The sequence below is a fragment of the Sarcophilus harrisii genome, chromosome 6 (genome assembly GCF_902635505.1).
Source record: "Sarcophilus harrisii chromosome 6, mSarHar1.11, whole genome shotgun sequence".
Classification (NCBI taxonomy): domain Eukaryota; kingdom Metazoa; phylum Chordata; class Mammalia; order Dasyuromorphia; family Dasyuridae; genus Sarcophilus; species Sarcophilus harrisii.
Window position 1 is genome coordinate 232,844,317 of NC_045431.1, and position 16,221 is coordinate 232,860,537.

The window sequence follows — 16,221 nt, forward strand, 5'->3', positions numbered from 1 at the left end:
AAAGTATCAAATGAGGCAATATTTATTTAAAAACAAACAAACAAATCTTAGCACAATGCCTGGCACATAGTAAATGCTTAATAAATACTCATTCCTTTACTCTTCCTTTTTCTAATTTTTTCTAGTTCTCTTATTCCCTTTCTAAAAAAAGTTTTTAAACTCTTTTCAAACTCTTGCTTCATGTCTTCCAGGAATGTAATTGAGTTTGTATTTTTTTCTCTCAAGCTTGAAGCCGTTCTCTTCTGCTGACTTTGTGTCTAGAGCATCCCTGCCACCATAACACTTTATTTGGTGAGGTTCTTGTTGTGTTTGCCCAACGCACATCCTGACTTTAGACTTGATGTCAGAACTGGGCTACATTCTGGAGAAGTTTAGGGCTGGTTCTGTTGCTGTTTTCCTAGGGTATATTTAGTGTGGAGTTTTCCAGGATTTCAGGAATAGACTAGGGACGTGCAAACTTTCAGTATTCCCAAAGTGATCTCTTTCAGGGAAGGATCTTCATTGTGATGCCCCTGGTCTAAGATCTGCAAGGCCGGGCTCCCACCCTAGGCATGTGCAGGAGCAAACTGCCGCTCAGCCCCACCCCAGGAGCTATCTGGAAAGCTTGGGGGTTTCGAATGACTGCGGCCTTTCCTTGGGTCTGGGATCTGGCCCGGTAATTCCTCTGCAGGTTGAGCTAGATGCTAAAAATAAGGCAATAAGGCCCTGCTCTGTGCCCAAGGCATCTGCCGCCGCCCGCTGTCCTTGTCCCTCTCCATGCATAGCCCAGAACGCTGCCACGTGTGCAGCCCCCCTCTCGGTCTGCCCTGGGTCCCTGTTAAAGTGCTCCCTAGCAGTCTGGGAGCTCCTCCTGGCCCAGTGCACAGCAGCCTCTAGTGGGATGCCGGAATCCTCCCTTGCAGAGTGCTCCTCTCCCAGCTGCCCAGACCTTCGTTCTCCCTTCGCCAAGCCGAGCCCGACAAATGATTCACTGTGACTCGTTCCGGACTTCCCCATCAGAGCTCAGGCTGGCGCCCGGTCTAGATTTGTATGGATGGGAGCCCCGGCAACCCTTCCTACAACTTGGCCATCTTGATTCCAGCTCCCCCTCAGGGCGATGTCACCCCCTTCCCTTGGGAGCCAGAAGGGCTCCTCCACAGTCCTTTGTGCTGAAAGGATTGTAAACAGCTTTACAGATCATCTCCATCTTTCCTTGTCTTCTTTCCAGCTTCATACTTTCAGGCCCGCATGAGGACTTGACTCATTTTGTTTTTGCAAACTTGTTTTTCCCCTCACTGTTCTTTGATGGCCTCTACTTTCCACCATCCTGCATAAGTTTTATAGAGAATGATGTGTGCTGAAGCAATGCTGCTCTTGGCTCCCATGTCTCTGCTCTTCAAGGAGATCAGGGTTGGCTAACTGAGGCAATTTCTAGGTTCTTTTTCCCATTATGGCAATTATTTAAATTATCTAACCTTCTTTAGGGAATTATTGAGAGAAAGAGAGGAAGAAAGAGAGAGAGAGACAGAGACAGACAGAGACAGAGACAGCGAGAAAGGAGAGAGAGAGAGAGAGAGGAGAGAGAGAGAGACAGAGAGACAGAGAGACAGAGAGACAGAGAGACAGAGAAGGGGAGGGAGAGAAAGAGACAGAGAGAGAAAGGAGACAGAGAGAGAGGCAGAGACAGAGACAGAGAGAGAGAGAAAAAGGAGAAGAAAGAGAGGAGGGGAAGGGAAAGAATGAGTGATAGATAAATAAATAGAGTTTTATTAAGCACATCATATTCCAGGCATTGTGCTAAATATTGAGGATACAAATATAAGTACAAGGATGCAAATATAAGTCAACAGGCAAAATAGTCCCTGCCTTTAATGAGCTTACATTTTAATAAGGAGAGTTGATAGGGAAAGACGAACCAGAATATAAGTTTGCGTGTTTCCAGCAGCAGGAACGTGGTCTAAGGTAAGACCTCACCTGGTGCAGTCCAGAGTTGTTCCTTGTTCAGAGGCAGAATCCAGGGTTCTAATAGTGGGGAAGAGTGAGTGTGATCGGGGTGCAGATAACATAGTTTAGAAATAATAGCTAGGAGCAAATTGTTTTCAATGATTCACATAACCTTCATTAGGAAATGGTTATAATCTCTGTCCATTTCTGTTCCTCTGTTCATTTCCCAATTTTGAATATCACTGCTTTTTTAAAGCCAGATCAGAGTTTTAATTGTATGCAATATTGTTTCCCATTTTCCATCTAGTTTTGTATGTTTCTATCTTTTCTTCTAACTACACACAGTTGATTCAGAAATGACTGACTTACGTCACTGATAGCATTTTTAATCTTTTGAAATGTTTTATTTTCTGTGATTTTATTTGATACTTGCCACGTGCAATATATCCCAACTCCTCCTTCAAAGAAAGGATTCACAGCATATAGACCTGAAGTTTCTGTAGCCACACATCTGATAACCACCTGAAAAATGTAGTCAGAAGAGTTTCTCCCAGGAGATGTACTCTCTGGGTCCAAAGCATGATGGGAAATAGAGCCCTTAGGATTTTTTTCTTTATTCCTGCTCAGTCCCTAGATGACTCTGGGGCAGCTGAGTCTGAATGTCCTGTTGTCTCAGCAGCACCTCTCTCCCAATTTCCCAGTCACCCTGGCTGGGACAGTTTGGCTCAGTCCCTTCCCTCCGTGTCTATTCAGCCTGTTGATTCTACCTGCTCTGTGTCTCACACATCCCCAGCCTCATTGTCTCCCCCCAGGACCGTGGTGATCCTTCCGGCAGTCCTCCCCTTCGGATCTTAACCGAATCAGGCCCATCCTCCCTCCCCCAGAGGCCCGGGTCTGAGGGTTACTTACCTGGCCTTTCCTGGCTCCCTTAAGGCCTTCTCCCAAATGATACCGGCCACATCGCGTCTGTTTCCTCAGGAGCTCGGTCTCAGCTCAGTCTCCCGCCCTCTCCCCTACCCCCAAAGTCTGTCTGTTGGGATCTTTCCCCCCCAGACCCAGCTTAGAGCCCGGCTGCTCTGAGAAATCTCCCTTGTTCCCCTAGCTACAAAGGGCCTCCTCGGCCTCCGAGTCCCGGCCGTCACTAGCGGGCCGTCCCTGCATCATCATCTGTACGGGCCTCTCTGGGATCGGAGGCAGGACCACGGCCACTCCTGCCGCGCATTGTGGGCCCTGGTGTGGGGAGAGGGCAGGGAACTTGGCTCAGAGAGGCCTCCAGACCCGGGGCCTTGTGGTGGGTGCCAGGACCCCGAGGCGAGGGCAGTTGTCAGAAACCCTCTTCCTCCCACGTGCCCTGAGAAGTATTTACTTGGCTGTGGCTGCACACAAAGTCTCAGCACCTGGAGAGCGGGGGAGCCACGGGCCGTGTCCCGACGGCCCGTGCCCTTCCCAGCAGCTCCTAGCAGGCCGTCCCGGGAAAGGGCCGCCGCCATGATCTGAGGTGAGCTCCTGCAAACCCTTGTAGGAGGAGCCAGGAAACCGTCCCCACCGGCAACGGGAGCCTCTGTGTGAACTGTTCCCGCTGTAGCTGGGCGGCCCCTCCAACTGGGGCTCATTGTGCTATACTGCCTTATCCCCCCCCCTTCCCCCATAGCTAAGGCTGCGCGCTGATCCAGGGGCCTTCAGGGAAGACTCCCAAGGAGGCCATAAGAAGTCCCGGCCTGAGCCGCCCCACATCCCCCCATGTCCCGGGCAGAGAAGGGCGGTGAGGATGAAGAGGCGACTGCCGCCCTTCTGAGGAGAGCAGCCGTTTGGAGCCGGCCCGTGGGGAGGAGGCAGTGACTAAGCTGCCCCACGCACCTTCAGAGGCAAGAGCTGGCCCGGGGGGAGGCCAGATGGAGCACCAGGCCCAGATTGTCGTCCCTCGTCCTGCAGGCCAGAACTCGGAGGCTCCCTCTCACTGACCGGCTTAAGGGACCCACGGGTACGGAGAGCAGGAGGAGGTCTCTGGGGGCCGCCTGTGGACACCCCGCAGCTGGAAGCCGAGCTTCGCAAGGCAAACCCTATTTCCCCGCTAATATCTCAGAAAGTGGGGGCTGCCTCCCATGGCTGGAGAACCCAACGATGGGAGTGAATGGAGAAGGAACAAGGCCGGCACTCCCTGACCAACAGCAGTGTCGGAGGCCTCTGGGGAGGCCCGAGGCTCCAAACCAAATGCCCGAGGCGTCGGCACCACAGGGAGGTGCTGGGTGGGGCCGGGGGGCTCGGGGCGGGGCTGGGGGCTCCGGCCCGGAAAGGAGAGGGGTGGGGGGGGAAAGGAGCCCGCAGAGCAGCCCGGAGGCCCTGGCGGCCGCACCCGGCTGTGTGGTTGTGCGGGGGCATGTGCAGAACACATGTCTCCCTCTCGGTGTGTGAGTGCACATGGGAGCCGGGCACGTTCTCCCAGAGCAAAAGCCCTCTCACTAAGGAGGCGCTGTCCTTTGCTGTCGGAGACAGAGACAGGAGCTGTGGGCAGCCAGCCACTGGTCACTGACAGGTTCCCCCGCCACATGCAAAACCGGCCTTGGAACCTCCTGGGGCTGCCTCGGATTGGGGTTTGTCTCCTCCCTACTTAGGGGGAGACTTTGCCTTTCCACAAACGGAGCTCGGTCCGAGTGGAGTCTGTGGTGCTAATTACCGGGGTCAGAAGAGGCGGGCAGGAGAGGGGGCAGCCCCCGGGACCCAGCAGTTGTGGGGACCCGCGCTTGGCCTTGGGAGCCGTGACCCTGGATGAGAACTCTGGAAGGAAGCCGTGACCTGGGCCAGCTGCTTAAGTTAAGGTTCGGTTTGTCACAGTCCCCATAGTGAGAGTTCTCCCCACATAAGAAATCACAGGCCAGGGGGTGGGGGGTGGGAGGAGGCCGAGGAGACTCAGCAGGTGGTAGTGGGAAGGGCAATGGCTTTGGAGTTGGGGGACCTGACCTCTGACCTTACGAGGAGGGTTACTCTGTGAGTCCTTATTCTCTCTGTGCCTCAGTTTCCCCATCTGGGAGCTGGTGTGGCACATTTGCAGAGTTCTCCCCTGCACCATCTGCCTCACAGGGGGTTGTGAGGGAAGACACGACAAGAGGCCCTTGGGGTCATGGACTTCCCTTCCCAAGGACCCGTGTCCAGTGCGGTCACTCTGCTCTCTCTCGGGGCAGACTGGGGCCCCTTGAGAGCCACCCTGCGGTGCCATGGCCCGCCTCTGGCCTCCCACAGGACCCGGACCCGCCCCGGCCTGGGCCCTCCCCATAAGCTCGGGGATCCAGGACGAAGGCCCCGCCAGGAGCGGGCAAGCAGGACTCTTGTCTGCATCCTCACCCCGGCACACGTGAAATGATGAAAGGGAAAACGCGCCATCCAGACGTGGGCCCGGGCAGGAGGGAGCCCGGGAGAGCGGGCAGCAGGCCCGGCCACCCACAGCAGCGGCGGAGAGCTTCACACAGGCAGGGAGCCTTCTGACCTTGATCTTGTCCCAAACTCCACTTTGCTTTGCCTTTGAACCCGCGGGACCCGCCGGGTGGATCTTTCCTAATTGCGGGGGATTCCTGGGGAGAGAGAACAGGGCTCGCCTCGGCCGCACCTGCCAAAACCTCCGCTCCTTCCAGACTCGGAGGAGCGCTGTTGGTGGGTCCCTCGGGCGCAGGGGTGCCCCCCCCCCCCCCAGGCTGGGCTGCATCTGTTTGCCGGGCTTTCCTGTTGACTGTAATTAGAACCTTTCAGACTAAACTTCCATAAAAAGGTCCAAGTCACATGAATTGTCTCCTTGATCCGGTTCACCTGGAGCTATTTACCTCCTGCCGGTTTGTGGTGGGGGTTGGACCAGCCTTTGTACCCCCCACACAGCACACGATTACATCAGGAACGTTAGGGCTTTTCCTAAAATCAAAGCCCTGCTCAGCCTCTCAGGAGGCGACCTGGGGCCTTGAAGGCCGTGTAAGGGGATGCAAGCCCCGCGGCCGCGAGGGGCCTTGGACTGTGGCTCTGGTGTCCCTGGGCGAGCCTGCGGAGCCCCGGGGTCAGCAGGGCCGCGGAGTCTGAAGCCTGTGTTAGAGATCAGCACCGGGGCAGGAGGGGCCCACACCTGGAAATGTCCTTGAAGTACGGCCTGAAACATCAGCTGGGAGAGACAGAGAGAGACAGAGACACAGAGACAGAGACAGGGACAGAGAGACAGAGACAGACCAAGAGACACAGAGAGAGACGGAGACAGAAAGAGACAGACAGAGAGACAGATGAGATATAGAGACACAGAAATAGATGAAACAGAGATAGAGCAAGAGAAACAGAGAGACAAAGACAGAGAAGAAACAGAGACAGAGAGACAAAGATAAACCAAGAGACACAGAGAGGCCCAGAGACAGACAGAAACAGAAGCAGATAAGGGACAAAGTCAGAGGAGACAGAGACAAAGAGACAAAAAGGCAAAGAAGGACAGAGACAGAGACAGAGAAACACAGAGAGGCCTTTGGGACCCTGAACGCACCCTAGCTTCGAATGGCTCCCCAGCTGCTAGAAGATCCTCTTCCATCCCGCAGTGCCCCCCGAAACCCCCTTTTTGCTCCCACTCCACTGTCTTTCGTCTAAGACATGTAGCTTCTGCTGAAAGTGTCTTTGGCCGTATTTTGTGCGCGGTGGCCTCTGGGTGTGTGGGGAGTGCCAGGACTAAGTGTGTGTGGAGGGGGTGGGTCCCTCGGGGTTCCTTGGGATGCCCATATGGGCCCTTAATGGGGAGCACCCCCCAGGGACCTGGCTTTGGGAGAATCTACGGGCGGAGTGCAGAGGCCTGGAAGAAATGCTGGGGCCCATGGGGGGGCCTGGGGCCTGACTGTGGCCCCATGGGTCAGTCTTTGCGGTTTGCCTCGCTCTCAGCGCCGGCTTCTGTGTAAAGTGTGCGTTCTTAGCTGAAATGCTCCCACAAGAATTGGGGGCTCTTCGTACCCTCATCTCTGGCTACCAAGGAAAGCCCTGGGTGTGGCCAAAATCAGCCAAATCCTGGGGTTCCCGGTTAAAATCCTGGGTGGGCATGTGGGCCCCAGAATAATTTGTGGGAGTGGTCCCCAGATTGAATGTGGTAGATCATGGCTTAGAATGACCAAGTGAGCTTTCTGGGATTACTCCTTTGGGGAGCAAGAAAGCTGGTGCCTGGAGATCCTGCTAGAGAGGAGTCAAGAAAGGGAACAGCTGCTGCCCGTGTGCTTGTCTCTCCTCCCTCCCGCTTCATGCCCCCTGCCCCATCTGCCTCTCTGTCTCTGTCTCCATCTCTGTCTCTGACTTTCTCTCTGTCTCCTTCTCTCGGTTTCCCTCTCCCTCCCCCTCATTTGAGCCGAAGGAGGTTAGATCTCAGTCTCTCTGTGACTGCGAGATGCCCGGCCTCTTCCTCAGCCTCACGGCCACATCACAAAGATCTGAGCTCTCTGCTGTTGGGGAAAGGTCAGGCTCGGGGCCCGCAGGGATCATGTCACTTGTCCAGGGCTTCGCACCCAGATCCTCGCCTTTAAGCCCAAGGCTCTCCCCGCCGTCCCTGCCACGGCAGGACCGACCCTCCAGGGGCCTTCATGCCATGAAGTTCCATGTTGAACCCAAGGAGATCAGGAGATGGGCCGAGTTCCCAACTTCTCCCCCTCGGCCCGGGTCACGGAGGGGAGGCTGGTCTGGCGGGGAGACCCCTGGGAGTGCAGGTTTCTGCAGAGGCCCAGGCCCGACCACAGAGTCTGAACCCTCAGCCCAGCCCAAGCCGCCCGCGGGGATGTGACCTTTTCCTCCTTTAAGGGCTGAGAAGTCCCAACGTGGGAAGCACCTCCCTCAGGGGCACATGCAGCCCCCTTTGCTGCTCAGATCCCCAAAGAATCAGGGACTTTTGAGGGCTCCCCCTGCCGAACTCCCCACGGGGGCCTTAGGAGCCAAGCCCTGGAGCTCAGAGCCTGACCCTGCTGGGGACCGTCGGGGGGGCTGCCTCGGCACCTGCCGCCGTGACTGGGTCTGGACAGTGCGTCCCCGGTGTTGTGTCCCTTGCGGTCCCTGCCGTGGAGGGGTGTCCTGGCAACGTCTGAAGTGGCCTTCCTCGGTGTCCCGGAGAGGGGGAAGGGCCACGGCCGCTCCGTGCTTCCCTTGGCTTCCCGGGGAGGCAGAGCAGGGGTTCCCGGGCCCTGCCCGAGGTCAGGCTGGCCAAGCCCGGGACCACAGACCCGCCATGTCCTCTGGCCCACATTGACGCCGATTCTGCTCCTTCGCTCCCGCCGGCCTCCTTGATGTGGCCAGTCTCCTCCTCTGCCCCCACCTTGGGCCGGGGCTGGATGAAAGTGCTCGGAGCCCAGAGCTCTCCCCAGGGACCCGCGGGATTTTTCTTGGAAGAGCATCAGTGCAAGCGGCCAGGGGAGGGAAGCTGGATTTTTGTGGCCTGGGCTAGCTGGGCCCGAGCAGCCGCCTGTGACCGCGGCCGTGCCCTCTGGATCCCCTCTGCTCCCCCGCTTCCTGCTGCTTCTCGTTGTACCGCCGCCCCCTCCCGCGGCTGACTTGTTGTTGCGAGGGGAAGCCGGGCGAGGGGCCGCCCCCGGGCGAGAACGTGCAGTCGCACCGGCTCCGGGGGTCTCCCTCCTTCCCCTCGGGGCCACGAGCCCCCCGGGCCAGCCCCCGGTCTCCCTGCTGAGCCCAGAGCCCCCTCGGGCCATGTCCCTGTCCCGTGAATCACCGTTGCCTCTTGTGTACTTTGGCTCTCTGCTCTGTCCTTCCTAGAAGAGGCCGAGCCAGGTTCTCCGCAGGCCTCCCAGAGGAGCCGACAGGGGAATGAGCGCTGCGGGCTCTGCCCCGGCCCCCGCCCCGACCCACTCCAGGGGGAGCCAGAGGGAGCCGGGCGGTCCCGGGCGCTGCGGCGGCTGTTGCCGTGCCGGGGGTTCCGGCACATTTCTTTGCCTGGAAACGATTCCTCTTCCAGATACTCATGTACAAGTAAAGCCAGGCTGACCCTCGGGGCACCCCCGGCGCCGTTGCCCACCCCCTGCTTCCCAGCCCAGCAGCCCTCACTAAGGAGGCCCGGCCTCCCTCCCGCGCAGCCTCAAGCTTCATCCTGGTCCCAGACCTCACGAGGGGCCTCCGCTCCCGGGCTCTTTCGGGGAAATCCTGCCGGGCGCCCCAGGGGCCCAGGGAGGGGAAGGGGACAAGGGGAGGAGCGGGTCTCATGCCTTCCCCTCTGCTTCCTTGTAGATCTGCTGACCATGAAGGAATACCACTGCTTGCTGCAGTTACTCTGCCCCGACTTCCCGCTGGAGCTCACTCAGAAGGCAGCCAGGTAGGCCAACCTCCCTTGAGCCCCGCTATATGGCAGGGCTCGTAAAAGCTGGATGGAGACTAGGTGTGGAGCTGGACAGTGCCCACTGGGCATGGAGCTGGGCCGTGCTAGCTAGTCAGGCATGGAGCTGGGCAGTGCCTGCTGGGCATGGAGCTGGGCCTGCTAGCTGGGCATGGAGCCGGGTCATGCCAGCTGGGCAGTGCCCACCGGGCAAGAGCTGGGCAGTGCCCACCGGGCATGGAGCTGGGCTGTGCCAGCTGGGTAAGAGCTGAACCTGCTAGCCAGGCATGGAGCTGGGCAGTGCCCACCTGGCATGGAGCTGGGCCGTGCTAGCCAGGCATGGAGCCGTGTCGGGTCAGCTGGGCATAGAGCTGGGCAGTGCCCACTGGGCATGGAGCCGGGCCACCAGCCGCAGAGCCAGACCAGCACGCTAGAGGAAATGGAGGGAGCGGCTGCAAGCTACGTTGTGTATCCAGGCTTTCCTCAAGTGGGGGCCAAGGCTCTCCAGGCCTTCCTGCATGGGAGCTCAGGGTCTGGCCGAGTCTAGAAGGAAACGGAGAAGAGGAGGGCCAGGGCTGTCGGGGACCAATGAGAGGGGACCTCGGGGTGGGCCCAGGTGCGAGAGCCTCGGGCAGGTGTGAGGGGAAGGATGAACTGCCCAGCTTCCCACAGGCCTTGGCCCAAAGCCTGGGCCCACCAGCTCTCCGTAAGGGGCTCTGCCGTCTGGACCAGAGCAGGGGGCTGCGGTCTGCCACGGGGAACCTTCTTTTTCTCGGTATGGAGCTTGCTTTCGGTTTCAGACAGTAGCCCCCCTCCCTTTCTTGCTATTGGGAGGTTTTTCTGGGCCTGGTCTCTCAGAAAGCCCAGTCCCCAGCCGAGCAGTTCAGTGTCGTGGGACCAGGACGACGCTGTGCCGCCCACACGACCCACTGCCCTTCTGCTGCCCGGGCGCCCTTCCTGGCTGGGCCTCCCAGTTCTGCCTTCCTGAATCGTGGGCAAACAAGCCTCCCCACCCCCAGAAACCGGGAGTCCAGCTGCCTGAGCCAGAGACCTGGGGGCCATCGCCACGGCCACGTAGCGGCTCCTGCCTCCGGCCGATTTTGCCACCGTGTAAGACTGTTCTGGTACCTTTCTGGACCGCTTGGGTTTTCATCTCTCCGCTCATGCCCTGGAGGCTTCTAAGGAACGGCTCCTCAAGGGCCCACGGGGAAGAGCTGGCATCGGGCACCTGGGGCAGCCACCAGCCAGAGGGTTCGGTTCTGATTGGGAAAAAAGTGTCCGGCACCGCGACCCCTGAGTGGGTCAGCCCAGGTCAGCACTGGGGTTCCAGCTTCAACCTGGCAGAAGAGCAGCCCCAGGAAGAGTTCTCCGGAAAGGCTGGGGCAGACGGGAGCAAAAGCCAGCCGGGGCGCAGAAATGGGCGCAGACCCGCACCCGCCCTTGACATGGAGCAGACTCCACGGCCTCCAGTCCGAGGCTCCGCTTCCTCCAGGAGAGGGGGGCTGTGTGCTTCCCAGTGGCCTGCCCAGCACCAGCTTGTGCCCATCCCCTCTGCCAGCGTCCCCGCTTCCCGCCCCCGGAGCCCGAAGGATCAGGGACTGTGGCTGAGCCCTGGGAGGACGTGCTTGGGGTCAGCGCCACTGAGGGCTCGAGCGGCAGAGGCCGCAGGCCGGGGAGGGGCCGCGCTGCCAAGGAGCTCCTGCTTTCCACACCCTGCATCGGGAGAGCCCTGCCAGCCTGTGTCCCGGCTTTGTGCCCGTGGGGGTGAGGGGGCAGGGCCGGTGCCCGCCTGGGAGTGACAGCCACGATCCTCCTGTGAGGAGCCCATGGGAGCGGACGCTCGGGGCCCCATGCTCTGGGTGGGCGTCTGCCCGCAGTGACTTGCAAGGCCGCGCTTCTCCCCGGGGCATTTCCCAGGCTGTTGGGGCCCAGGTTGGGCCATCTGAGCTAAGAGCTCCCTGGGAGAAGGACGGGCCCACCGGAAGGAAGTGGAGGCTCTGGCTGCTGATGGAAGAACCGGAGACTCGCCGTCCTGGGCCCGGGGGCTGGACCTCTGCCCCCCCCCCCACAGGCCGCCCCTTCCCCTCCTCCCTTCATTTAACACACTTGCCACTTCAGGCAGGGCAGGAAGTCCTGGGGCGCTGGAGACCAGGCTCTGGGGGGGCTAGATGGGCCCCCGGCACATGGACCGGAAGCTTCCTAGAAAGAAGAGCAGCCGGAGCGGCCGGGTGGGGCAGTGGCTGGTGCCCCAGCCCTGAGGTCAGGAGGACCCAAGTTCAAATCTGGCCCTAGACACTGAACACTTCCTGTGGTGCCCCCTCCCCCTGGGTTCCTCAGGTTCTAAGCTCTAGAACTGGGGACTGGAGAAGCCTTTGGGGCAAACCCCCCACTTCTGAGAAGAGGTGCCAACCCAGGAGAGGAAGGGGCTCCGTCAGGGTGATCTGGACAGGAGGGAGGGGGAGAACCAGAGTCCTCTGGACTTGTTGTTCTGGGAAACATGAGAGATAAGAGTTGTCCGAGGCCCCGGGGGAGCGTGGGGGCCTCGAGGGCCAGGGGCCGGGCACTGAGGGCCACAGGCCGCACCCTGCCTCCCGTCCAGCCTGTGAGCGGGCCCCGGGAGGGCAGAGGGAGAGAATGAGAAATAGGAGCGGGCGCCGGACTGGAGGGGCCCCTCCTAGCAGGGGGCTCGGCCCAAGGCAGCACAGCAAGTGGGGGCCGCGCCCCAAGGAGGGGGCCTGGGGCAGGGCATAGATGCATTTCCTCCCCGTCCTGGCCTGAGCCCCGTACCCCCCCCCCAAGTCTGTGAGCAGGGCTCAGGCCAGGACGGGGAGGAAATGCATCTGTACCCCATGGAGTACATGGAGAAATGGCCCGGCCTGAAGAAGAGCTTCCAGGAAAGCTTGAATCTGCACAGACCCGGGAGCCGACCTGGAGGATCATGGGGGCAGACACTGATTGGGCCTCAGAGCTGGGAGGGACCCAGATGTGGTCCTCAGGCCAGCACCAAAAGGAATGGCCCGGGGCAGGCTGGGGCACAAGGACGGGGCGACCAGCACTTGGTCTCTGCCCGAAGGAAAGGCTTCTGGGGTGCCCTGAACAAACGGCCCCCAGCTGGAGCCTGGAGACCCCCATGAGAGGGAGCCCCCCCCCCCTGCCGAGGTGGCCCCCTGCCTTGGGAGGCCACTCTCGGCTACAGGCCCTTGTCTGGGTCCGGGGTCTCCACCGGAGGGCTGGTGGGGAGTCTTTCCTGCCGCAGCCTCCCTCTTGTATACGAAGAGAGGGATGTGAGCGGGCGCTTTGCTGATGTCTAACCGGATCTCGGGGGCCGTCCCCCCATACCCCAAAACCCACGAGTGCGGACTCCGGGCCCCCGCCTGGGCCATGGAGCCGGACGGGACGCGGGGGCTCCTTCCCCGGCTCTCCTGCTCCCAGGCTTGCTGGGCCCTTCCCGACGGCCCCAAGTCCCAGCTGGGACGTTACCCGTGGGCCCCTCAGCCCTTGCCTGGAACCCTGCACCGCCTCCTTGGCTCGTCCTGCGGGGCTGCGACTGCTCTGGGCCAAACGGGCTCTTTGGAGCCCAGGATTAGTGGCCGAGGGGTCTGGAATCGAGGCTGCGCTCTGACCAACCCCCCCCCCCAGCTTCCCCCTCCCGCACAGTGAAGTGAGGAACTGGGCCCAGGCCCCAAGAGGAAGGAACTAGCCTGGGGCGCCTGAAGGAGAGGCTCGGGGGACCAGGGGCTGTCTCTGAGCCTCTGGAAGCCTCGACCGAAGATGCTGAAGCCCACAGGGGAGCCGAGAGCAAAGGGCACAAGCCGCGGAGGCAGACTGGGCCTGGGCCCCATGAGGAGGGTCTCCCTAAGGGCAGGCTGCTGGGCAGGGAGCCGGCTCCCCCTCCCCGGGGGTCTCCAGCTCCGCCCGAGAGGCCCCTTGGAGCTCGGGAGCTTCCCCGTCCCCCCTTGTTGGGGGCATCGGATCGCGGGTTCCAGACAAGGCGCTGAGAGCTCCCATCACTTGTCCCCTAGAAAATGGGGACAGTCATGTAGTCCCGGGTGGTTCTGAGGGGGAATGGGACGAGACGGACCCAGTGCTACGTCAAGTTCTCATGGTCGTCGCCTCTTGGGGGGGGGGGGGGCCGGGGCAGCCGGGTGGGCTGCAGGGGTGAGGTCTGGGGGGGGGTGCCCACGCCTGAGCGCCTCCCCCACTCCCCCAGGATCGTGCTCATGGACGACGCCATGGACTGCCTGATGTCCTTTTCGGATTTCCTCTTTGCCTTCCAGATCCAGTTCTACTACTCTGGTAAGTCCGGCCGTCCTGCCTCCCTTCCTCCCCCCCCCCCCCTGCCCCGGGCTGGGACTCGCCAGGTCTCTGCTGGGTGTCCGGCTCCCTCCTGTCCCTACAGGGCTGAGCAGGACAGGCAGCCCCAGCCCCCTTGGCAACCCGGGCCCACTGTCCAGGGCTCCCAAGCCCGGAGGGACAATGTGCTCCCAACCACGGGCACCCAGGCGAGGGGGGGAGGGGAGAGAGGAGGGGGAGGGAGCTTGGGGGGGCCCCCGACGGCCGAGGGTTTGTAGGCGGGAGAAGACAAGCTCCCCCCCTCCTCCCTTCCGAAGGGCTCGGGAGTCTCTTCTAGATGAGGGTGCCCTCGGGCCTGGGCAGAACAGGGGGCAATGGTGGGCACCGAGGCCAGCGTTAGATTGGGCAGAGGACCCGGGAGGAAGACGATGGTCGGGAGCCGGGGCGGGACGGCTGAGCCCCCTTTCCCCTCGGCTCCCCCAGAGTTTTTGGAGAGCGTGGCTGCCATTTATCAGGACCTGCTGACGGGCAAAAACCCCAACACTGTCATCGTGCCCACCTCCTCCAGTGGGCAACACCGCCAGCGGCCTGCCCTGACCGAGACCAGCGCCTTGGAGGGAGTGGAAGCTTCCCTTTTCTATCAGTACCTGGAGAACCTCTGTGACCGCCACAAGTACAGGTGAGGGGCAGGAGCCCCACCGGGCCCTGGGGGGGTCCCTGCCCAGAGAGACCCCTGCTCTGGCTCTGACCCCCAGCCCTCCAGAGGCCGCCAGGCTCATGGGCCGAGGACAATAGTGCAGGTGCCCCCAAACCAGCTCCTGCCTGGGGACCCTGCCCCGGCCCAGCCCGGGCTTCCCATGTGGTGTGGGGGGCCTGCATGGACAAGGCGGCCATCTCGGCCGGCTCCAGGCCCGGAGACCCTCCCGCAGAGCCACGGGGGCTCAGGGCTACCTACCCCCCCTCCCTGGGGATCACTAATCTAGAGTCAAGGGACAGGCCTTGAGGAAACGGAGGCACCCCGAGGTTTGGGACCTTGCTCAGGGCCCCAGCTGGGAGGGGCTTGAGGAGGGATAGGACCTTATGCCAACTCGGCCACGGTCAGCCCCGTCTCTGGCTCCTGGGCCTTGTCTTCTGGCCCCGCTCTGCCCTGGAAGGGGTCAGGCCCAGGGGGCCCAGGGCAGAGGAGGCCGGCTTTGCCCGCTCCCAGCTGAGCTCCGGCCTCCCTGCCTCCCCTCTCAGCTGCCCACCTCCGGCTCTCGTCAAGGAAGTCCTCAGCAACGTTCAGAGACTGACCTTCTACGGCTTCCTCGTGGCGCTCTCCAAGCATCATGGGATCAACCAAGCCCTGGGTAAGGTGGCCCAGGAGTGAGCGCCCGGCTCAGGGCCTGCCCAGCCCCCCCGCTCCCCCGGCAGCTCTGGCCATTGTGTCAGGCAAGAATCCCATCTGCTAACAGGGCGAAAAGCCTCTTCTCAGGTGTGGGGGGGCCACGGTTCTTCTGTTCCCTGCCCAGAGGGTCAGTGGGCCCTGGCCCCCTGCCCGCTCCACCCCCACAGCTGCTGGGGATCTTCGGGAGGGGGTCCAAGGCCTGTTTGGGAAATAAGAGCTCTCTGGCCTTCCTCCTGGAGCCCTCCTTTGACCCCCCTTTTTTCTTGTTGCTGGGCTGGAAAGGGGAAGCCGCCATGTCCTCGGGCTGTCCCTCCACCAAGGTGGGATCACGAGTTTAGACTGAACCCCCCCGAATACGGCCCACTCGGGGATACCACGGCTCCAGCGCCAGAGCACCGTGACTGGGCCCCTAGTGCAGCAAAGCCTGGCACCCAGTTGGCTGCACTGTTCTGGGGTCCATTAAGTGCGATCAGATTGTCCCCCAAAAACCCAACCTAGGACTTTTTTAAGCATGATCTGGGCCCTGAGCGAGCGAGCCTTGACCTTGCCGCTCCGTGCCCAGGCAAGAGAAGGGTGCCCGTAGGGCCCCGGGGCCGGGCCCGGCCGCTTCCCAAGGACAGGACAGGCAGGTTAGGAAGCCCGGCCGGTGGGCCCCGCTTTGCTGGGCCCCGAGGGAGGCGGCCCAGGCCCGGCCCACGTGGAGCCTTTGGAACAGGAGAGCTTTTCCTGCCGGTCGCCCTGTGGGTCCCTCCTGAGTCAGGGTCACCCAGAATTCCTCCAGGGCCTAGAAGTCGCAGCGCACCCTCCCCTCGGCCAGAGCCCCCACTGTCCCGCAGCCCCATGCGTGCCCTCAGATCCAGGGGCGGAAGCGCTCGCTCTGCCCCGCCCCCCCAGCCCCGCCTGCCCTCCCGGCCTCGGCCCCTGACCACTCCTGCTAAGCCGAAGTTGCCCCCCTGGCTTCCTGGAACAGCTGGGGAATTGCTGACCTCTGGTGTAGCCCGGACCGCATCCTGCGGCTCCCTCCCTCTGGGCTCAGCCCCAACCTGAGGCCACCCTTCTCCCCACGGGGACTAGGAGGAAACGAGGGCCCGGGGCAAGTGTGTCTGAGCCAGGCGGCCCTGGGCCTTCTCCTCCCCTCGGGGGTCCCTCAGGGGCTCCCGGGCCAGGCTCCTTCCCCGCAGCGTGTCCGAGGCTCGGCCCAGGCCGATGCCCTTTCCTTGGCCTTCCCCCCAGGGGGCCGTGCAGCAGGGGAAGCCCCCACTTGGCTCCAGCACAGCCGCCCGTTCTTCCAGCGGCCACGACCCAGGACCAC

General features: G+C 61.5%; 1 protein-coding gene across 2 annotated transcripts in view; it reads left to right on the forward strand.

Annotated features, from left to right (window-relative positions):
* Nucleotides 1-16,221, forward strand: part of C6H11orf49 (chromosome 6 C11orf49 homolog) — a 145,612-nt gene that overhangs the window by 127,492 nt on the left and 1,899 nt on the right. For both annotated transcript variants that reach the window (XM_031943073.1, XM_031943072.1), the window contains exons 4-7: nt 9,145-9,229; nt 13,440-13,525; nt 14,006-14,201; nt 14,762-14,871. In XM_031943073.1, the coding sequence (XP_031798933.1) occupies nt 9,145-9,229; nt 13,440-13,525; nt 14,006-14,201; nt 14,762-14,871 (477 nt within the window). The remainder of the gene's footprint in view (nt 1-9,144; nt 9,230-13,439; nt 13,526-14,005; nt 14,202-14,761; nt 14,872-16,221) is intronic.